Source organism: Prionailurus viverrinus, chromosome D1 (assembly GCF_022837055.1).
Source record: "Prionailurus viverrinus isolate Anna chromosome D1, UM_Priviv_1.0, whole genome shotgun sequence".
NCBI lineage: Eukaryota > Metazoa > Chordata > Mammalia > Carnivora > Felidae > Prionailurus > Prionailurus viverrinus.
In genome coordinates, this window is record NC_062570.1 from 21,401,551 (window position 1) to 21,424,071 (window position 22,521).

The 22,521-nt window shown below is 37.4% G+C and overlaps 2 protein-coding genes across 2 annotated transcripts; both read right to left on the reverse strand.

Annotated features, from left to right (window-relative positions):
• Positions 1–6,291: 6,291 nt before the first annotated feature.
• Positions 6,292–7,224, reverse strand: LOC125176541 (olfactory receptor 8D1). Its single transcript, XM_047878153.1, has one exon. The coding sequence runs from the start codon at positions 7,216–7,218 to the stop codon at positions 6,292–6,294; it is 927 nt and encodes a 308-aa protein (XP_047734109.1). The 5' UTR covers positions 7,219–7,224.
• Positions 7,225–15,717: 8,493 nt separating this feature from the next.
• Positions 15,718–16,677, reverse strand: LOC125176540 (olfactory receptor 8D2-like). Its single transcript, XM_047878152.1, has one exon. It carries the CDS (start codon positions 16,645–16,647, stop codon positions 15,718–15,720), a length of 930 nt encoding a protein of 309 aa, XP_047734108.1. The 5' UTR covers positions 16,648–16,677.
• Between the last annotated feature and the right edge of the window lie 5,844 nt (positions 16,678–22,521).

Genomic DNA, 22,521 nt, shown 5'->3' on the forward strand with positions numbered 1-22,521 from the left:
CTGGTGGCTGTATGGCATTACCAACCACCTTGGAAAATAGTTTGACATTATTTTTTAAGGGTAAATATTTTCTAAAGCTAAGTAACCTACTATATAAACCCAATAGACATATACCCAGGAGTGGGTATATACCGCAGAGAAATGATTATATATATCAACCAAAAGACAAATGAAAGTATATTAATAGAAGCATCAATCATAATGGCTCCAAACTGAACACATTTCCAAATATCCATTAAACAGGAGAATGGATAAATAAATGTGCTTACTATTTATACAAGGGAGACTATACGAACATGCTACAACATGGCTAAGTCGTATAGAAAAATTCTTGAGTAATATAAGCTAGACACATATGAGTATATACTGTATGTTTCCATTCATACGAAGTTCAAAATAAAGGAAAACTATTTAATTGTACTCTTGGTAGGGAGTGGGCACTGACTGGGAAGAAGCATGAGAAAGCCTTGAGTGTGAAGCTAATGTTCTATTTATATCTTTATCTGGATAGTCACTAAAGGGGTATAAACATAATTAAAAATTCAAAGACCTGTATTCTTAAACATTTTGTGTATACACATATATAAAAATTCACGAGATGCAGTGGAAAAATGTCTTCCAAATGTTTCTGGTAGAAGATAAGACTACTTCAATACCTCTGCCCTCAACAATACCTCTTCACACACAAAAAGAACTTTAAACCATACCTATAACATTATCCTTATTAATTTGGATGCTCTATGATTATTGTAGCTGGAAAAAGAAAGAATCTTAATGCATTGGGGATTTTTTTATCCTAGTGATTCATGTATGTGCATGCCATTTGCCATGCACGTCTTTTTGTTTTTATTTATTTATTTATTATTTATTTATTTCTTCATGCATGTCTTTTTAAATTTCAATACACATTGGATATATTCCCTATCACAAAGTAATGTTCTATTCCTGCTTTTTTTCTTTTAAAAAATGTTTTTTAATCTTTATTTATTTTTGAGAGAGAGAGAGAGAGAGAGGGAGAGAGAGACAGAGTGCAAGCGGGGGGCAACAGAGAGGGAGACACAGAATCCAAAGCAGGCTCCAGGCTCTGAGCTGTCAGCACAGAGCCTGATGCAGGGCTCAAACTCACAATCCCTGAGTTCATGACCTGAGCCGAAGTCAGATGCCCAACCGACTGAGTCACCCAGGTGCCCCTGCGTTTTTTTCCTATTGTTATATTTATACCATATTTTATTTAAGCCGATATCTCTGAGGGTTAATTAATTCAATCCATTTTGTTCAATTTCAATAGCACAGCAATAAATATCATTGTAGCTCTATTTTTGTCAATATCACTTTTATTTTTTAAGCATACATGACTAAAAATTCAATAACTTGGTAAAAGCTCACAAGAATTTACAGTTTAATATATTTAATATATACTATCAAACCACCTTACAAATATTAATATGGATATTTAAGTATGCATATTTGAATTTTTATTTCTAATAGATTTGGACAAGTTTAATGTGCTGATTTGCATTTATATTATTTTTTTTTAATTTTTTTTCAACGTTTATTTATTTTTGGGACAGAGAGAGACAGAGCATGAACGGGGGAGGGGCAGAGAGAGAGGGAGACACAGAATCGGAAACAGGCTCCAGGCTCTGAACCATCAACCCAGAGCCTGACGCGGGGCTCGAACTCCCGGACCGCGAGATCGTGACCTGGCTGAAGTCGGACGCTTAACCGACTGCGCCACCCAGGCGCCCCTATATTATTTTTTATATTTGTTCACTGAACAATTTTTGGCTACTTTTCTATGGGGTACTAATCTTTTATATATGAATTTATAATGAGAGTTTATATATTCTTATTTTGACCAGCTAAAATTCTTTTGCTCTTTTCCATTGGCTCTGACTTTTCCTTCTGGAGTAAGAATCATCCTAATGAATTTTACAAATAAAGGTTTTTAAGCATAAAAAAGGTCTTCTGTCATTTTCCACAAGACTTATTTAGAATTTGTCATAATTTAATTTTGAATCTTCTGTCTTTCTTGATTCTATTGTTACTCAGCATAGACTTGCCTTTTTCTTTTTCCTGAATTGACAGGAATCTGTTTTTCTAAATTCTAGGAGTTCATGAAAGGGGACTGAGACACCCCTCCCCCATTCCTGATGTTCACATCCAGGGGGAGGAACATCTATTACCCTACCCCTCCAGACCCACTTCCTACCCCCTAATTCACTCCTCCTGGGGACGTGGAATGACTTATCTGAGTGGTGAGTTTCAAAGGACAAACTATTCCTTTCTTTTTCACTTGCTTTCTGAAAGTTAGCATACTTTCAGAAAGAAAATATAATTGGCTACTCTTTCCCATGCAATCCTACCTTTAGGCAGAGACCTGAAAAAATCCAAAATTCTCTGTGATTACAGTAGTAAGTGTGCCTGCTTGCCCAATTCTATAGCTTAGCTTTAAAAGGTTTGTTTGCCCCAAAGTAAACCATTACCCAATAATAAAGATTTAATAAATATATTTTGGTCTTCACTGAATAGATTGTTTATTCACCTTTTCTATTAGTGCAGAACAAGGGGTCTGTATTTTACTTTCTCAAACTACTGTACCTTGTATATTGAACCAGAGCTATGAGGAAGTTAAGAGGAGAAGTAGATTTAGGAGAAAAAGTGTACCTAGGAATTTTGGGGTTTTGATAAAGAGGGGAATTTTGACTCAGTGGCATGAATTCACACTTATTTTGCAATATTTTTATAGTTTATAGTTTATGCATAACTTTTAACTAATAAGACCCCAGAAAATGGCTGAGTCTAAGGTTGCACAAGGTAGAATTCTAACCTTCATAGATGCAATACACAGCAGATTTGTTCAAAGGTGAATGAATAATTTTATGCGGGTGTACATTCACTTCTCCAGAGGCCACACTGCTAGTTCTGAGCCTTAAGCAAAGGCAAATGTCTCAGTAGAGGTAACGTCCCTCGAAAACTGAGCTAAGTGAGCCTCCATAAAGCCATGTGTCCTATGATTCTCAGAAAACATAGGTTGGTAAACTGAGCTAGTCTCATAATTGCATGAGAAAATATTGCTGCAGTTTAAATTTGGGCATACAGTACGTAAAAGAAGGGACTTTTTCAAACACATAATGATTTCACTATAGGGAAAAGAGAACCTTTCCATACAAACTTTTGTTAGACAACAGCGGGGGGTGAGACAATTGTTATTGTTTCCATTCTATTTTTCAACCATGACCTCAAGAAATACTAAGTTCCAAGACTTATATGACAGGGTTGTTAGGCTGCTTTCAATTTTTTCACTCTTTTATGTTGCTTTAATCTGCCTTTGTGACTCAGACATGGAACTGTGGAGAGCCTGACCTCGAATTCTTGTGGCTAATGCATAGGTTCAAGAGTTAGATTCCACTGAGTGGGCTCAACTTGTCCCTAAGTTTCTTAAATACATAAGCTCTGACCAGGGCTTTAGTTTCCCATCGTCTAATCAGGAGCTTCCCTTTAAATGGGTGGTAGATTTCATTAATGAACCAATAAAAATGGGGGGGGGCACTTACTGTAAAAAGAATATGCCATCTTCTATTGAGAAAGAAAAACAGCTCAATGAAATTATTGCAAACCTAAAGACTAAGAAGGTAGTCTAAAGATCTGCACTTGAAACATTCAAAAAAATTTTTTAATGTTTATTTATTTTTGAGAGAGAGAGAGCGCATGTGCAAGGCAGAGGAGAGGCAGAGAGAGGGAGACAGAAGATCCAAAGCAGGTTCTGCACTGATAGCAGAGAGCCTGATGTGGGGCTCAAACTCGCAACTGCAAGATCATGACCTGAGCTAAAGTTGGATGCTTAGCTAATTGAACCACCCAGGTGCCCCTGAAACATTCTATTTCTAGGAATCAAGTCTGCTCAGGAAATCAGTGATTTCTAAAGGCTGCTCCTACATAACAGGAGTAGTATTAAAAAAGGAAGAAAAATAAAGTATAATAAGTTAATTAAACTAGAATAAGAGACAGGGAGGGAATGGGGGGTGGGGTGGGGAAGGGAATGGAAGACACTATAAATATGTGGTGGAAAATAATTTGAAAGCCAGGAGCTTTGATCCAGGAAATTACTCATTGCAATATTGAAGCCACTGAAAAACAGTAAATAGCACACGAAAGATCTTCAGGGAATGGAAGGCCTGAGAAGATACAGATATTACGTGGACCATGAGAAAACATATGAAAGAAATATATGGAGCAAGACATAGAGAAGAAAAGCCACATTAAGGGGCAGGTGGTCAAGGCCATGACGAAAGCCTAAGACCTCGTGAAACAAACCAGTGGGAAGATGTGTTCTTGGTGGGATTATCAAAAAGGATGGAGCTAAAGATAGATAAACTTTGTTAGAACAATGGGATTTTGGCAGATCCAGACCTACTGATTTCATATTTCTTGAGTAGAATAATTTCCCAAGACAAAATCTAGAGAAGTGGGTGATGGGCATTGAGGAGGGCACCTGTTGGGATGAGCACTGGGTGTTGTATGGAAACCAATTTGACAATAAGTTTCATATTAAAAAAATAAAACATAAAAACCATACTGGCAAAGGCAAAAAAAGAAAAAAGTAATTGGAGAAGGCCACCTCATTTCAACTGCTGGTTTAATATATAATGGTGAAAAGAAGCAATGTGAGATGAAGGTTAAAACTCTAGAAATTCCACAGAACATTCTTTGGAAGTAGAGGTAAACAGCTGAGGGATGCAAAACATCAGAGGCATATCTCATTTCAACCTCCCTCCACAACAACAAACAAACAAACAAACAAACACAGAAGAAATGGTACATGAGACTCAAGATGTGGGGAAACCCGGGGAAACATTGTCTAGAGTGTGTGGTACTTATTCATACATTAAGAGCACAAGCTTGGAAACATCGACCACAGCCTCAGTTCAGGAATTCACTGAGAGCAATCTCAACTGAAACAAATGTGGGGGTTATACCCTCCCTGTGAGACAGGTTTCACAAAATTATTGTAATGAGTAGTGTAAACCCCACACAGTCCTGAAAATGTCTGCTCAGAGGTCTCTTAGTACAGAACCATTGTGTCATGAGAGAGAGACAGAAAGACAGTGGGGGGGGGGGGGAGAGAAAAGGGAGAAAGAGAGTCAACAAAGAAATGGAACAGAAATGAAGAGATTTTGAGTATGCTGAATAAAAAAAAAGAGCAAAAGCATTTTGCCATTCTCGCTCTGAAACTTTTTTTCTCCTTTCTTTCTTTCTTTCTTTCTTTCTTTCTTCCCTCTTTTTCTTTCTTCTTTTTCTTTCTTTCTTTCTTTCTTTCTTTCTTTCTTTCTTTCTTCCTTCCTTCTTTTTCTTTCTTCTTTCTTTCTTTCTTTCTTTCTTTTCTTCTTTCTTTTTTTCTTTCTTTTTTCTTTCTTTCTTCCCTCCTTTTCTTTCTTCTTTCTTTCTTTCTTTCTTTCTTTCTTTCTTTCTTTCTTTCTTCTTTTGTCTTTCTTTTTCTTGTGTATTTGCCTCATTCCCTCAAGAATTAATGGAGATCCATGGGGCACCTGGGTGGCTCACTCAGTTAAGCTTCTGACTTCAGCTCAGGTCATGATCTCACAGTCTGTGAGTTCGAGCCCCGTGTCGGGCTTTGTGCTGACAGCTCAGAGCCTGGAGCCTGCTTTGGATTCTGTGTCTCCCTCTCTCTCTCTGCCCCTCCCCCAGTCATGCTCTCTCTCTCTCTCTCTCTCTCTCTCTCTCTGTCTCTCAGAAATAAATAAACATTAAAAAAATTTTAAACAAAGAATTAATGGAGATCCCTAAATTCTACTCCTGAAACCAATATTGCCCTATAAGTTAACTAACTAGAATTTAAATACAAACTTGAAACAAACAAAAAAAGAATAATGGATATCTGGGATGGAGTTACATACCTCTTAGCATTCTTATCAGGGGACAAGTTACCACCTTCTACACAGCAGGTATTCAATAAGCAAACACAGGATGTTAGGAATAAAAGAATAACACTGGAGAAAATATGAATTCTATTCCTCTTCTACCACAGTAAGTGAGAAAAAATAAAACTATCTAAACTTCAGTTTTCTTGTCCAAAAATAAGAATACTAATACCCATTTTACTAAATGCCTTTTTATTTCATTGAGAAAATGGAATCAATTACAGATGGGGAATTATTTTAACAATCCAGATAGGATGCATATTATAACAGAATAGCAGGGCAAAATGAACAAAAATAACATGCGTCACTAGAACCTTCATTTCTCCCATCTATAAATCTCCAAAAGCAAGACTCATTTCCTCACCAAAACCTTCCTTAATGCTTTCTTTACATCCTTGTTTCTCAGACTGTATATTAAAGGGTTCAGCATGGGGATCACTGTGGTGTAAAACACCGAGGACACCTTCTCCTGTTCCAGGGAGTTACTGGAAGGGGGCTTGAAATACATGAATGTGATTGACCCAAAGAAGATCCCCACAGCCATGAGATGAGAGCTGCAAGTTCCAAAAGCTTTGGACCGGCCCCCTGAGGATTGGATGTGAAGGATGCTATGGAAGATGAAGGCGTAGGAAATGAAGACAGCTAGCGTGGGCACCAAGGTGTTAAGTCCCGCAATGATAAAAAGCAGCTGCTCATTGAGGTATGTATTGGAGCAGGAGAGATTGAGGAGAGGAAGGACATCACAGAAGTAATGGCTGATGATGTGGGATCTGCAGAAAGACAGTTTCATCATGGCACTTGTATGGGCCATGGCAGAGAGAAAGCCCAGGATGAAGGCAACCAGCACCAGCAGTGAGCAAACCGGAGAGGACATGATCACACTGTAAAGCAGGGGGCTACAGATAGCAACGTAGCGATCATATGCCATCACAGTCAGGAGGTAACCCTCAGCCACTACAAAAACTACAAAGAAAAACAGCTGTGCCATGCATTCAGAATAAAGGATCATATTCTTCTTCCCTAAGAAGTTCACCAGCATTTTGGGCGTAATGACAGAGGAATAGCAGAGATCGATGAAGGACAAGCTGCTGAGGAAGTAGTACATGGGGGTGTGAAGCCAAGGGCTTACTGTAATCAGGAGAATCAAGCCCAAGTTCGCCACCACTGTCACTATATAGATTCCCAGGAACAGGAGGAAGAGAGGCAGCTGGAGCTCTGGCCGCTGTGTTAAACCCACTAACACAAACTTAGTTGCCGTGGAATGATTTCCTGCAACCATTCTTCTCCAGAGATGTCTGTGGAAATGGAAAATCAGAAGTCCATTAATGCGGATTTTTACTTCCGGTCTAAACAAAACCAGACTTGCAAAAGGAAAGTTAACAGGAACACAGACTGAATCGTAGCTCTCATTATCGTTGGTCCCGTCTCCCTAAAGCACCCTGTGCTATTTTTATACTAGTACACACTTTTCCTTTTCCTTTGTTTCCCTCTTCCGTTCACAGAGACTTTAATGAACGTCTCCCCAGTTAACTTGCTATGTGCTTGTATAATTTTACACACACGCACGCACACACGTTTTGTCATTTGTTTAGAATGCAGGATAATATTATTACACACAATTCATCTTTGAGTCTTCCCTTCTCATTCAGAAAAAAACTTTTAGAATATTCTTCCAAGGCAACTGATGATTATAAATAGTGGTGTAATATTCAGTGATGTAGATATACCGCTATATATTATATCTTCTTATTGATGTGTTAACGTTTTTTCTGGATTAAAAAATTGCTACCATCAAATACATTGTCATTTAAAAGTGTACACATGAAAATTTGTGTACACACACATACACATATTAGTATTTTATTTCCATAGAATAATTTCCCAGGAGAGATATTTATGGGTCAAGAAGTTTTATACATTTTTACTTCGTATAAATGGTACAACATCGATTTCCAGAAAACTATAATAATACACATTTTTGATAGCAATACATGAATGCCCTTTTTACTGCATACCCACTAGCAATATGTATTATCTGTTTTTGCCAGTGTGTTGAGTGTTCCATGGTAAGTCATTATTGCATTAACTTGTCCTTTTCTGTCTTCTAATGAATGTATCATAGGATACTGGCCATTTGAATTTATTCTATAAATTTCCTTTCGTATTATCACTTTCTTCATAATTTGTCTATTAGAGAAATTAACCTGTCCTCTGAATTGTGATATTCTTTTCAAATGTATTGTTTATGAATTAATTTTATTTGTGGGTATCATTGCTATATACATTTTAAAATCTTTAAATGACCACATATATTTGGTGTTTTTAATTTATAGATTCTAGATTTTCAGTCTTGATTAAAAAATGTTTCTATAAGTGAAATTTAGAGAACCCTTGAAGATTAAAATTAAGCTCCAATGGTGGCTTCAGAATGTGCAGATGTGGATAAGAACATGAGGTATGGGATGGTCAGAGCTTGATTATATGCATGAAATCATACATATTTTAGTCCTCTTAGAGAAACCACCAACATCACATATTATATCATTTTTTGTATGGTTTGAAAAACAAATCCATGAACTTAGGTAAGAAATATTACCATGCTAATATTGTCCCTGGAAAGTGGAAGGCACTAAGTGCAATTGTTCTGCATAAAAAAAAAGTTTGTTCAAAATATTATCCTATTGATTTCCCTCCCCAGTGTGAGAGCCACAAATTCCTTTTTGGGAGGGGGGGGGGTCAAAGAAAGAGAGAGCCTTGGATGAAGTGAGAACAATCCAAAATCAACTGAGAACCAAAGAATGTGAATAATTCAATAGGAAGAGTAGGGAAAGAGACCAGGCTTGGGGTCAAAGGATTATTGGTGGGAAATTTCAAAGAGGAACTCTTGAAATGAGCCCAGGCTGATGTTCATTAGTCATCACTGAACAGCAAATACAGATAGGAGATGACTCTCCTGAAATGCTTTGCTGTCACTTCTTCAAGGGGAATGAAATAGACTTCCTGCTGAAACCCACTGAGGATACATGTTTGAATTTTTTAAGGAATTTATAATACCTAGAGGAGGTGGTCTACCTATAGAAAAGGAGACTAGAAATGATGATGCTTCCTCTTCCTTATTGATTTAATATTCCTTCTAAGTGCTTTACATATATTATCTTACTGAAGTCTTCAAAAACCCTTGAAATAGTAGGTACTATTTTAATTCCTATTTTACAGATGATGATACTGTGGCACATAAAATTTAGGAGTAAAATCAGGATTTAAATTTAGAGAATCTAGTGCCAGAGTCCATGTTCTTTTCCACTAAGCTCTTCTTCTTTTACTTAAATCTATTATTAACATCTATTATTAAATCTATTATTAACATCTTTTGTCTTCTAACTCATTATAAAACCCTAAGAGATAGACTGCAAGGAAATTTGGAATTATGAGATGTTGTAGAATGGTTCAGATTTCAAAATGTTTCAAGGAAAGGACAAACCTTGATGATGTGCCATGACAGGGATGGGGGTTCATGGTTTGTGAACAACATGGGGACACTGCACCCCCTGAAGTGGTTTAAAACAGGCTTAATAGAGATCCAGGCTTAATAGTTGATCTCAGAATTTTACCTAATGCTGACTGTGGCTTGGAGGAATACAGAAAGGAAAAGTATATATTTTTGGCATTTAAAGAACCTATTATCCAATAGAATATTGAATATACTCAAAATTGCTTAAATAACATTTCCACAGCACCTTTAAATGGGCACACTGAAGCACTGTGTGTTCATAGCCTACAGCTATGCATTTCCCAGACAATGCTCATAATGTTCTGTGAAGGAAAAAAAAACCACACAAATAAACAAACAAAAAACCCAACAGATGTGTTTCCCCTCCCAGGTATTTCCATATGCCTCTCTTGTAAGTCTGCTGTAAACACTTGTTCATTAAAAGCTCTGAATTGTACAACAAGAAAGAAATCCATCCAACTCTGTGAACTCAGTACTTCTTATATTTATTTGATAACAAAAATGTTAAAGGAGCTTAACAAGAGTGAACTTAGAGCCAACTCAGAAAACCAATGAAAAAGCTTTGATATCAAAGGAGGCTTATTTCTAAGCAAACTTCCCTGCAGACCACTTTGCAACATGGGGCAAGTCATTTAACATAAACCTCAGTGTTATAACCTATGAAGCAAGAATGATAATATCTGCTTCAAAGAAACATTGTGATAACAATATTTAAAGATTCATGATCTAAAAACACTAATTAAAATATAATGTTAAAAAGAAATAAATTCACTATAGAAAGGAATACAATATGAAGAAACAGAAATATACCCTTTGTATGCAGAAAAACATGTATGTTTCTTATTCATTCTAGATTCTTCACCTTGGTATGAATGATGAAAATATTTTAAGCATTTGGGGTGGTTAGGGTTTCAAACTTTTGTCTCTATATTTGGAAATTTCGAAAGGGGGTGGAAGTGTTGAGCCATTTGGGAGGAGCTGGGGCACAGAAGTTTCTTTATCTCAAAGGGGTAAATCCTTTTGGCAAGTGCTTCTGAAGCCAGAAGGAAACAATGCATTAACTAAACAAGATGAAAGGACTCTTACTCTATCTCCTAGTGGCCTGAGAATATTCCTTCAAGTAGATGAGAGGTAGGGATTTATGTTTAATATTCTGTCCAGTAATTAATACTCTACCTGCAATTGTGTCTGCCCTTGTATCTATAACTCTTAGAGACTTGTTGTGTAGGCTGGTGTACAAGAAGATGAGGAAAATTAATAAATGCATAAACAGGATGCACTTCAGGAAGCAAAAGCTTTGGAGTCATATGGAAAGTCCAGTGACATTCTCTGCACAAGAGCTGGATGAGCACAGCTGCAGGAGGCTCTGACCCAATTTATGAAGAAGTGATAAGGCAGCATTAATGGAAAAGGAGAATGGAGGACATAACCAAGTGGAAAGGATAGTGGGGCAAGTGCCCCTGGTAAAGCCAAAGAATTGCACATGGTTAGTGTTGTTGCCAGTCGCCAACCAGGCTTCTATTAGATGGGAGTACAACTGCCATAAATGAAACTGAACACTTACCTGGTACCGAACAGAGACTGAAGTTCTCAGGAATTGTTTACTTTGCTTATATACAGAGTCTTGCTATAGCCAAGAAAGAGCAAAGCCTCTTCTGTTGCCTAATGTGCACGTTTATATGTCAAAGATCGAATTATTTAGTTGGCTAAAAGCAAAGCATTAAAATCCATCTGGAGTACTAACTCTCTGGATCTTGCAGCAAATCATACTTAGTTTCCCTAGTCTTAAAAGCAAGAGAGTAACCTGACATGCAATTTTATTTGAGGTTTATCAAGCATAAGCATATCATTAGAAATACTTAACTCCCCTGCATCCATAGGTCCCCAAAGACCTATTGAGCCTAGAGATTACTGGTGTTTTCAGTATTTAATAAGGCTTTGCAAAAATAACATCATCCTCTTTCCCCTTCCCATTGCTATATTTCCCAAGAGTAGTACATTTCCTGAAAGAAGTTTCTTATTTTATATTTTCATGTTACCAGTGGAGATTCAGAAACACAAAGAAATTAGATCAATGATTCCCAAAAGTCTGCAGTCAGGTGCTGGTTCTTCAATACTATTTCATCAGTCAGTTTAAAAAAAAAGGAGAAAAATGATGAAATGTAAAATCTTTCTTAAATCTAAACCCTGTCCTTTGTTTTTCTTTTTTTATTGTAGCAAACATATATATGACATAAAATTTACTATTTTAATCATTTTAAGTGTCTAGTTTTATGGCACTAAGTACATTCACATTGTAATGAAGTCATCATCCCCATCTATCTCCAGAACATTTTAATCTCCCTCAACTGAGACTCTGCACTCCTTAAACAATAATTCCCCATCCTCTCTCTCCCTCACCCCTGGCAACCAATTTTCTACTTTTTGACTCCTTGGATTTGATTACTCTAGGTACTGCATATGAGTGGAATCATGCAATATTTCTTTTTTTGTGTTTGGCTTATTTCACTTAGCATAATGTCTTCGAGATTCATCCAGGTTGTAGCCATTGTCAGAATTTTTTTTAAGGCTGAATAATTTTCCATTGTATGTATGTACCATATTTTGTTTAGCCATATAATTTCTCTCTTCTCACCCATGCAGATATCTTCCTGGACAAAATTATTCTGTACGGAAGCAGTGGTGGAGGTGGATTGCTGGCCAAGTATGGAAGATAGGACCTATTCCTGCTGTCTTAGAAACTATCAGACTAAAATCAAGAAGGGCAAATAAAATGGAAGAGGCTCTACTTTTTTTTTTTTTTTTTGAGAGAGAGAGAGACAGACAGACAGACAGAGACAGAGACAGAGAGAGAGAGCCTTTAGCAGACTCCATGCCTAGCCTGGAGCCCGGAGCTTGATGCAGGGCTCAGTCTCATGACAATGAGATCATGACCTGAGCCAAAATCAAGCATCAGATATTTAATGTACTGAGCCACCCAGGCACCCCAGAAGAGACTCTACTCTTAAACAATCAAAGGAATCAAATGGTTCCATGAGTGAGATGAAGTGAGATCATCATGACTGGCTCCAGTAATGGTGCTCAATGAATAACCTTTTTCTAGGCATTCAGACATGTACCTCAAAAGACTTACAGTTCAAATTTTGTGGTTTTATGACTAGTAGAGTTTGAGTCATTTTTTTTTCCACACTCTTGCTTCAACCAGTCCTCTAAGAATCCCAGATAGCACATACAATTTTATTTTTTTATGTTTAAACATTTTTAATTTTTTACGTACTTAAAATTTATGTTTTTTATTTTGAGAGAGAGCAGGGGTGGAGAGAGGGAGGGGCAGGAAGAGAGGGTAGAGAGAGAGAATCCCAAGCAGGCTCCCAGCTCAGCATGGAGCCTGATGCAGAACCCTAAAACATGTAATTTTTAACTAATCTCATAGGTCCTTGTTTCCCAGGGGTCTGCAGGAGGCTGAAAAATGGCTCCCAAAGGATATTTACCTCCTAATTCCTGAAGCTTGTGAATACTACCTTTTATGTCAAAAAAGACTTTGCAGATGTGACTCAGTTAAAGATCTTCAGAGAGGGGGAGTATTCTGGATTATCCAGGCAGGCTCTAAATGCAATCAAATGTATGCTTATAAGAGAAAGCACTAGAAGAGGAGGCAATGTGACCACAGAAGTAGAGATCGAAGTGCTGCAGCCACAATCCAAGGCATTTCACCAGAAGGCAGAGGAGGCAAAGAACAGATTGTCCCCTAGAGCTTTCAGAAGGAACTAGGCTCTGCCATCCACTTTGATTTGATCTGACAACACTAATTTGATGTAAGATCTCCAGAACTGTGAGACAATAGACTTCTGTTGTGATTTTGTTTTTTTTTTGCAGTAGCCACAGGAAATGAATACAGGGCCCAACACAAAGATCTGTCAATAGCCCCTTGTGAGGATTTTCTCACACATTTCACATCCCTAGCTAAAAGCTGTATGCAGACCAAGAACTTAGCAAACAGACTAAAGGCAGTATATCATCTCGTCCCGCATACCAATGGTGGTGGTATGCAAATGTGAAATGTGAGAAAAAGCCCCTCAATCTGACAAAAAGTGTGCCTCTCTGTAACTTACTCCCATTTAACCTAGTTATGCCCTGTGGCAAGAATAAGTTCCACAGCTAAAAACCTCAGTCCTTCTATTTGTAGGCTAACCACCCCCATATCTATTTTACACCTCTATCCTCTTATTGTACTTTATATTTTTAGAAAGTATTCCATGATATTATACATTTGTCTCCTTGTTTACTGTCTTTCTTTGAAATGAAAACCTTAATCTAAGGAAGGAAAGGAATTTGTGTTTTTTGTTCATTCTTTTATCGCCCGGTAAGAGAGGACATTCTCAGGCATGTACTGGGCTTTCAGAAATATTTATTAAATGAATGAGCAAGAGAGACTAAATCAATGAATGTATTATTTCAAGTCTTTAATCATGGCCATATTCATCAGAATATACAAGAAGCCAGTGGCCCTTGAAAACTGGTAGCCACTGAATAAACTGCGTTCAAATGCAAGTTGTCTGATCACTATGGTGCTCATGAGGACTGGAACTTTTCCCATTTTAAATACTGAAGTGCATCTAATGCAAACAAGATAACATTAACTTTTTAGGCAGCTATACTGTGTACTTATATTGACTCTATTGTCCCCCAAAATCCTTAATTCTCTCCCACTGTCTTCATTTCTGCAGAAGTAATGAATCTTACATTATGCATTTGCTTTTTAAGCTCATTGAATATATCCATCACTCCAGCTTCTAGAGGTCTTTAAGAATCATGGTTTTGTTGTCCATTACATTAACTGTTCTCACAACTTCACAGCATCTGAAAGTCTGGTTAAAACTTCTTTGAGATTCACATTTAAGTCAGGGACAAAACCAAAGCTGCAAAATATTAATAGCTTGATTCCCAGCCACCTCAAGCATATAACTTCCAAAAAGGAGCTCTACACTTAAGAGTAGAGTGAGCTGGGGGCACCTGGGTGGCGCAGTCGGTTAAGCGTCCAACTTCAGCCAGGTCACGATCTCACGGTCCGTGAGTTCGAGCCCTGCATCGGGCTCTGGGCTGATGGCTCAGAGCCTGGAGCCTGTTTCCGATTCTGTGTCTCCCTCTCTCTCTGCCCCTCCCCTGTTCATGCTCTGTCTCTCTCTGTCTCAAAAATAAATAAACGTTAAGAAAAAAATTTTAAAAAAATAAATAAGAAAAAAAAAAGAATAGAGTGAGCTGGAGGTTATGCATTGTTGTCTGGAATGCTGTTCCAATGCAAGAAATCACCAGGGAGACTGTTTCTGTTCTCTGAGGAGGTCCCTGAAGCAAAGTCCCTGAACCAAAGAGAAATGGTAGATACACCCAAAATCACAAGATCAAAACCTCTATATGAGATACAGAAGGTAGGAAAGAACTATAGAATTTAGTCAGAAAGAAAGATCGTTGTCATTAAAATTATTATTCTAATACAAAATTAAAAATTAATTCAACTCTCTAAATTGGAGCCATGCTATAGTCATAGCCTAAGGGATGGCCTCCAAGGGAGGCAAGGTAGGACTTCAGGGTAGCTATTATTGATATGTACTGAATGTTTGTAAGTTGTTGATGAGACTAAGCTAATGTCATCTCTTCCCCTAACCTTCACGCTGAACTTACTCTTCTCTCTCTCTCCCTCTGTCTCTCTCTCTGACACCCTCCACATAGGCCACAATCCACCTACAAATTGTTCTTCACTCTAAGTACTACCGCCCCACAGCTCTGTCTTGATGTTCTCAGCATCTCATTGTAAAGCCTTATGGATTGAAAACAACTCTCTCAGAAAGTTTAAAGACACCTTTCTTCCTGTCCTCCAGTAGTTCTCAATCAATTAACATCACCCTTCTTCAAACACAACCCTTAACTCACTCTCTAGTTATCAAGCACTTTCAAAATTAATATTTAATCTAGCATATTATTAATTACTATCTTCAAGATATTCTTTTTTATGTTTATTTGTTCTTCCTCTTCTTCCATCTCCTGTTCCTCAAATACATGTAAAATTTCCAAAGATTATATTGACTATCAGAAAATCTTATTGTCTGAAAAATCTCCAAAATGCCTCAATCGTTCTCAAGTATGAAACGCATATTTTGTAAGTAATGGCGAATTTTATCTCTGGCAGAGAGAAAGAAATTACACAGAGCCCATGACTTTTCATCTGGTTCATTTTTTTCTTGCTCCCTCAGAGAATGCCTTTAGTCAGCATTACCACCTTCCCCCAACCACCTTTCTCAGTGCATCCTTCACATCTTTGTTCCTCAGGCTGTAGATCATGGGATTCAGCATGGGGATCACCGTGGTGTAAAACACTGAGGACACCTTCTTCTGTTCCATAGTATTGCTAGAAGGGGGTTTGAAATACATGAATGTGATAGATCCAAAAAAGATACCCACAGCCATGAGATGAGAGCTACAGGTGCCAAAGGCTTTGGACCGTCCCTCAGCAGAGTGAATATGGAGGATGCTCGAAAGGATGAAAGCATAAGAGATGAGTACAGCCACTGTAGGTACTAAGGTATTAACTCCTCCAATAATAAACAGCAGTATCTCATTGATATGGGTACTGGAGCAAGAGAGAGTCAACAAGTGGAGAATATCACAAAAATAATGCCTAACAACATGAGACCCACAGAAGGACAATACTGACATGTGGGTAGTATGGACTGTAGCCCCAAACAAACCCAGTGAATATACCACAGCCATCATTATGGAGCAGACCCTATGGGACATGATAATATTGTAAAGCAGTGGGCTACAGATGGCTACATAACGGTCATATGCCATGGCAGTCAGAAGGTAGCCTTCTGCAATTACAAAAACAAGGAAGAAATAAAGCTGAGTCATGCATGCCAAAAAGGAGATAATGTTCTTCTCAGATATGAAGTTCACCAGCATTTTTGGGGTAATGACTGAGGAGTAGCAGAGATCAATGAATGACAGATGACTGAGAAAATAATACATTGGAGAGTGAAGTTGAGAACTGATAGCAATTAAGAGGATCATGCCCAGGTTCCCCACCACTGTGACCACGTATATTCCAAGGAATAGTAAAAAGAGTGGCAACTGAAGCTCTGGGTGTTTTGTTAACCCTTCAAGGATAAAGTCAGTCATGGAGGAATGATTTGAAGTAGCCATTTCTTACAAGATATTATCTGCAGACAGAAATAAGAGAAAACAGGTGAATTAGAGTTGTTGTTTTTTGTTTTTTATGATTCCCAAGGCAGAATGACATGCTATGTGTTGATTGGTTCCCTCCCTCACCTGTTTCATGACTTGATCCTTTCCATGGATTTAAGAGGTCAAGAACAAAGACCACAAGTGTAACCCAGAGACTTGTTTCCACCAAATACTCAAATGCACCCCTTTAAGTCAGAACTCTTTCATTTTGCTCCCAGGCTTACGCCCCTAAATGACCTCACTTGCAAAGAAAACACAAACTTTCAAAACCTAATTCATTTTTCATTAATATCATTAATAGAATATGGTTCATACTTTCTTTGGGAATATACCGATAGAACCTTCAGATTTGGTTGCAACATGGCTTTGAGTCTAGCTCTGATGATTTAAAGCAGTCTGTTTCAATTTTCCAGCCCATCTATATGAGTCAACATAATGAATATTCTCTGAAACTGAGAACTTAGAAATGGAAAAGGCTTTTATAAAGAGACTGTGAATACAAAAAACAAAATTATAGAAATGGCTCTAATCATTCTCCCACTCCATCCTGTGAATAGAAAACTTCAGTAGGCCAGGAAATTCTTTTTAATGTAGATAAGGTTGACAGAAATGTGCGGCCAAAGGCTATTAGACTATATTTTAAACTTTTCCTGTTCAGGAAATAGCAAAGAAGACTGGCTTTCACCTGTAGTACCTGAGCAATCAACAAAGCAGTGTTTCCCTCTTGACTCTTCCCTGTTGTCCATAATTAGAGGCCAAACTCTCACTGGCCTTTCTCTTACAGTTATACCTCAGAACTGGAAGATTTCTCCTCTCCTGACTTAGTTTCCCCTTAAATCCAACCAAAAGATTCAGGGAAAAAGATTTCCTGCTTTCACTTGATACATTTTTATTATCTGAGGATAATTTTTCACCGACTTATGTTGCATGGTACAAAGTGTTCCTTTAATTCATGATATTCAAGAGAGAACACATGCAGTATCTAGACCTTGATATGATTTTAAATTCCTTTTTCCAAAATGAGAAAAAATATCAATGGAGGAAAAACTCCAGAGTGATACATAGCTTGCTTTTTATTTTACCTGGAAAATAGACAACATGTGATCATTTTCCATGATCACAAACAAAAAATTATGAAACTCTGCTGCACTCAATTTTTCTCTCTATGCCTTCCACAACATATTAAGGGTGCTCAGTATGTGTTTATTTATTTATTTTTTAATGTTTATTTTTGAGAGAGAGAGAGACAGAGACAGAGACAGAGAGACAGAGAGTAGTCAGGGGAAGGGCAGAGAAAGAGGGAGACACAGAATCCAAAGCAGGCTCCAGGCTCGGAGCCCCAAGCTGTCAGCACAGAGCCCAACGCGGGACTTGAACCCATGACCCACGAGATCGTGACCTGAGCCAAAGTCAGACACTCAACTGACTGGGCCACCCAGGCACCCCAATATATGTTGACTTAAAGGCTTAATTGTATAGGGTGTTATTATCTCCAAGAACACATGAGAAGAGAGCCATGTTTCTGAATTCAGAAAATTAGATAATAACCTCAAACAAACAGAGGCAGAGTTGCCAGAATACATCCCTAAGCAGCCCAATTAGCGATGACGCTGAGATTCAACCATCACCAGATAAATGCCCTGAACTTATCCAACAATCCATGGGAATAAGACTGACATTTTCATTATTCATACAGAAGCCAACACTCTAAGAAAATGAGCCAGGGGAGAGGTGGGGTATTTTGGGTTGAGATTCACTTAATGGATACCACAGTGTTTTAATAGGCTCACACATAAATTGACTAAAATTCCTTCTATAATCCAAAATAATACTGAAATTATTACCACCAGGGAGGGTTGTTTAGAGATTCAGAGCCAGGACAGATGTATCTCTCTGTGACTGTAGAGGTATTCCCGGCTGATCTGGAGACTGATCTGTCAGGGTAAACAAAGCCTACTATGATAGATTTGATGTAGCTCAACAGATGGAGGAAATTCACTGATGTGCAGTAATATTTCACTTACCTGGAAATACTTTTCTAGTGACTTAAAATCTTCAATGTTGCTGAAGAACTGAATGTAAGTAAAAGCACATTGAAGACATCAATATAAATGTCATGATATCCATTTATTAAAGTTCATTCACTTACAAGTCCACATTGGTCCTCTCTTAGTGCCACATCATTCTTTTTCTTAAGAAATAATTTTAACAAGGGGTACCTGGGTGGCTCAGTTGGTTAAGCATCCAACTTCGGCTCAGGTCATGATTTCATGATTTGTGGGTTCAAGCCCTGTATCGGGCTCTGTGCTGACGGCTCAGAGCCTGGCTCAGAACCCCTGGAGGGATTCTGTTTCCCTCCCTCTCTCTCCCCCACTCACTCTCTCTCTCTCTTTCAAGAATAAATAAATGTTAAAAAAATTTTTTAATAAAAAAAATAATTTTAACAAACCTGGACAAGATCAGAAAGAAGGCATCAAATTTAAAAGGACAAGGGAAATGTGAGAAAGCTGTTAAAGAAAGCTGAGGATAGCAAGAAGAACAGTTTAACAGCAGGAACAGAAGCCTCCAGAAAACTATTTTTAAAAATAAAAGTAAAAAACATTCCTCAAACTTCATAGTTATCTATGCAGACTCCAGAAAACATGAACATATAAAAACACAAAATAGCCCCTGTGCATAAAAACAATTGCCCTAAATCACCAAGAGAACATTTATTTATTTTCAATATCACCAACTAAAAAAGGCAAGGGAGCATGAAATGCAATATTTACATTTTCTATCAAAGTATTTCAATAAATGAAGCACTTTAGAGTTTGGCAAGAATAATAAGGTATTTATGTATGTGAGATTTCAATGAAAATGAGAGGTTATTGCACCAAAATGAAAGAGAAAGGAAGACACTACTTTGTTTCCCTCCCAATTTTTCTCCCCTGGGGCTAGCAGCCTCCAATGCTACTGTTTTTGAAGTTTTATAAGACAACCATGTGTAGACAGGTGCCAGCTGCCATCTTTGGGAAGCATAAATGGATATCTAAGGAAAGTAGCTGGTGGTCCAAAGATATAAGAATATTACTCAACAAATCCTTCATCAAGCTACTCATAAAATATCCAGAATTGAAATATAAATATATATTAAGTAAATATAATATAACATAAATAACTATAAATACAAGTGTGTGCCTAATTAAAATAAATAAATCAAATAAAACTTTGTTTCTTTTATTTAACAGAGATGTTAAATCTAAGACAGTCCCTCCTGCACACTCCTACTTATTTATTTATTTATTATTTTAAAAGTTTATTTATTTTGAGAGAGAGAGCAAGCAGGGGAGGGGCAGAGAGAGAGAGAGAGCAAGCAGGGGAGGGGCAGAGAGAGAGAGAGAGAGAGGGAGAGAGAGACAAAGGGAGAGCAGCCTCCATGCTTTCAACGCAGAGCCCAACCTGGGGCCTAAACCTACGAAACCACAAAATCATGACCTGAGCAGAAAACAATGGACTGAGCCACCCAGGCGCCCCCATACTCCTACTTTTTACACAGAACTATCTAGGGCAGATGTGAATTTGTTGTTTTCTCATACTAGAAAGGTAACATTTAATAACATTTACCGAAATAACTTTTTGTAGGATCTAGAATACAGTGTTATATTATCGGAGAAATCCCACTGTTAAGTTTCCTTTCTACAATGTAACTTCATTCAAGAGACAATAATTAAATTGGCTAGATATCAGAACCTCAAATATTATTGGGAATGAATGTAGCTATCCTTTTGGGCTCTGATAAAGTGGATGTTTTCATCAAGACAATAGAATTCGTAAAGTTCAGTCTTCTGGATAGAGAATAAAGTTTAATTTTTCATCGGAATCAAACACTGGAAAGGAGACATTCCTGGAGTTATTACTTTATCCAAAGCAACTGTTACAAAATATCTGTATGACTTTCATCAGAACATAATCTTTGTTAATTTCAAATCTTATACCCTATGATCCTATGGTGACATAAATAGAAAGGCATCTTAGTTGGAGGCAGAAGAAAGGGTTTTAAAGCACTTGGTGTAGAGTCTGTGTTACTAGAGCAAGTCATTTACCCTCTCTGAATCTTTCTTCTCTCTTCTACAAAAAAAAATTAATTATGAAGATAAAAGGATCTGCACTGAGCTCAAAAAAACCTTAAGTCACTATCTAATTATCAGTTACTATTTTTCAATTGTTTCTTAAAATTATTTATAAAACACTTTCTGAGTTTACTTTGTGTGAATCAGTCCCAAGATTCCCAAAGCAGCAGGCACCCTTATCCAGGAAGCATGATGAGGGGCAGAGTGAATGAGTGTATTCAATGAGAAATGCAGTGTGTATTCTTGGGTCTCCTCAAGAAGAGTACTCTTTTTCAACTAGAAAAGCAGAAAACTTTAAAAGTTGTGATTCAAGAAGCAAAGGGTTCAGGAGATTCCTAGGGTTCCTACAGTGACTTTGGAAGAACCCTCAAGAGCTGGGTGCATATTAGTGGCTACGAATAACAGAACATTATGATTTAGATTTAAGAAGAAGCTATACTGGCAATTATACTAATTCTTTTTTTGCTCTCCTAGGAACAGCTATGGAAGTAAACTGCCCAGATTAGCCCTGGGAGCAGCACGAGTTTGGGGTCATTAAATGCTGTCAATGCAACCAAACTTGTAGATCTTTCCACATCTAAATATTCTCACCAATTTCTTAAACGTTAATAATGGCTACCAACCCAGCAACTTAGGTTAGACAATTGAGTAATGCATTTGCCAATTATGCCTTTGATTGGACACCACTGAACTAGCAAACTCCACCTTCATAACAAAGATCTTACAGTTAAGACAACATAATAGATTTCAGGAAAAGGGGTGTTCAAATATTGGGCTCTGTGGAAACTGGCACATTGGAGGTTCTGATAGGAAATACTGAAACCAAAATGCAGATAATGGGAAATCAAATCAAAGGAATTAGGTCATCCAGTGCACCTATGGGCAGAACATAAATAAATGAGTATATGTAAAATTCAGGATTACCTTCTCCAGGCAACCTTTTCAAAGAGGTTAATCTGTCTTGCAATGTAAATTTTTTTTGGCAGTCATTTAAAAAGTTAATGAATAACCCTCAAAAAAAAAAAAGTGAATCCAATAGCATAGTGATTACAGCTTTAATATCACTCTGGAGCCAGTCCACCTAGGATCATATCTTGGCTTTGCCACTGGGAGTTGTGTAACTTTGGGCAAATTATATCACCTATGACTCAATGTCCTCATCTGTAAAACCTATCTCATAGAAATGTTTTTTTCAGTTAATGGGGGTTATGTAAAAAAACAAAAACGGTACATATTTCGTGCCATGTAACTGATATTATTAATCTATGATCTTGAAGAAGAAATGAGTAGTGCATTTGAATAGAGCCAATCCAAACATGTAGAGCCTTTTTCTCCTCTACCAAGAAGGTGATATCCACTTACCTTAAGACATTCAAAAACTGGACCCTGATATTATTCGCAAATGTTGAGGTGGGGCTTAGAAATATATAACTAATTCCCAAAGGTTTACAAATCTCTCAAGATTTGGCTCTGTGCCCATTAAATAATTAGGTGAAAACAAACCAAACCAAAACAAATAAATTAGAGCTCTGTATGATCTCAAAAAGATCTCATCAACCAAGGGATTGGTCTCTGTTAGCAAAAATCAATAATAAAATATACTTTGTTCTCTACAACACCATAGAATTTACAAAGTGTTTTGCCAAATATTAGTCTTTTTGGCAATGGGTTTTTTTTATTTTATTTGTTTATTTATTTATTTAGTTGAAGCTTGTTCTCT

What these genes read in the sequence shown, in the direction of transcription:
- LOC125176540 (XM_047878152.1), bottom strand. Translation starts at nt 16,647, where the DNA reads ATGGCTACTTCAAATCATTCCTCCATGACTGACTTTATCCTTGAAGGG.
- LOC125176541 (XM_047878153.1), bottom strand. Translation starts at nt 7,218, where the DNA reads ATGGTTGCAGGAAATCATTCCACGGCAACTAAGTTTGTGTTAGTGGGT.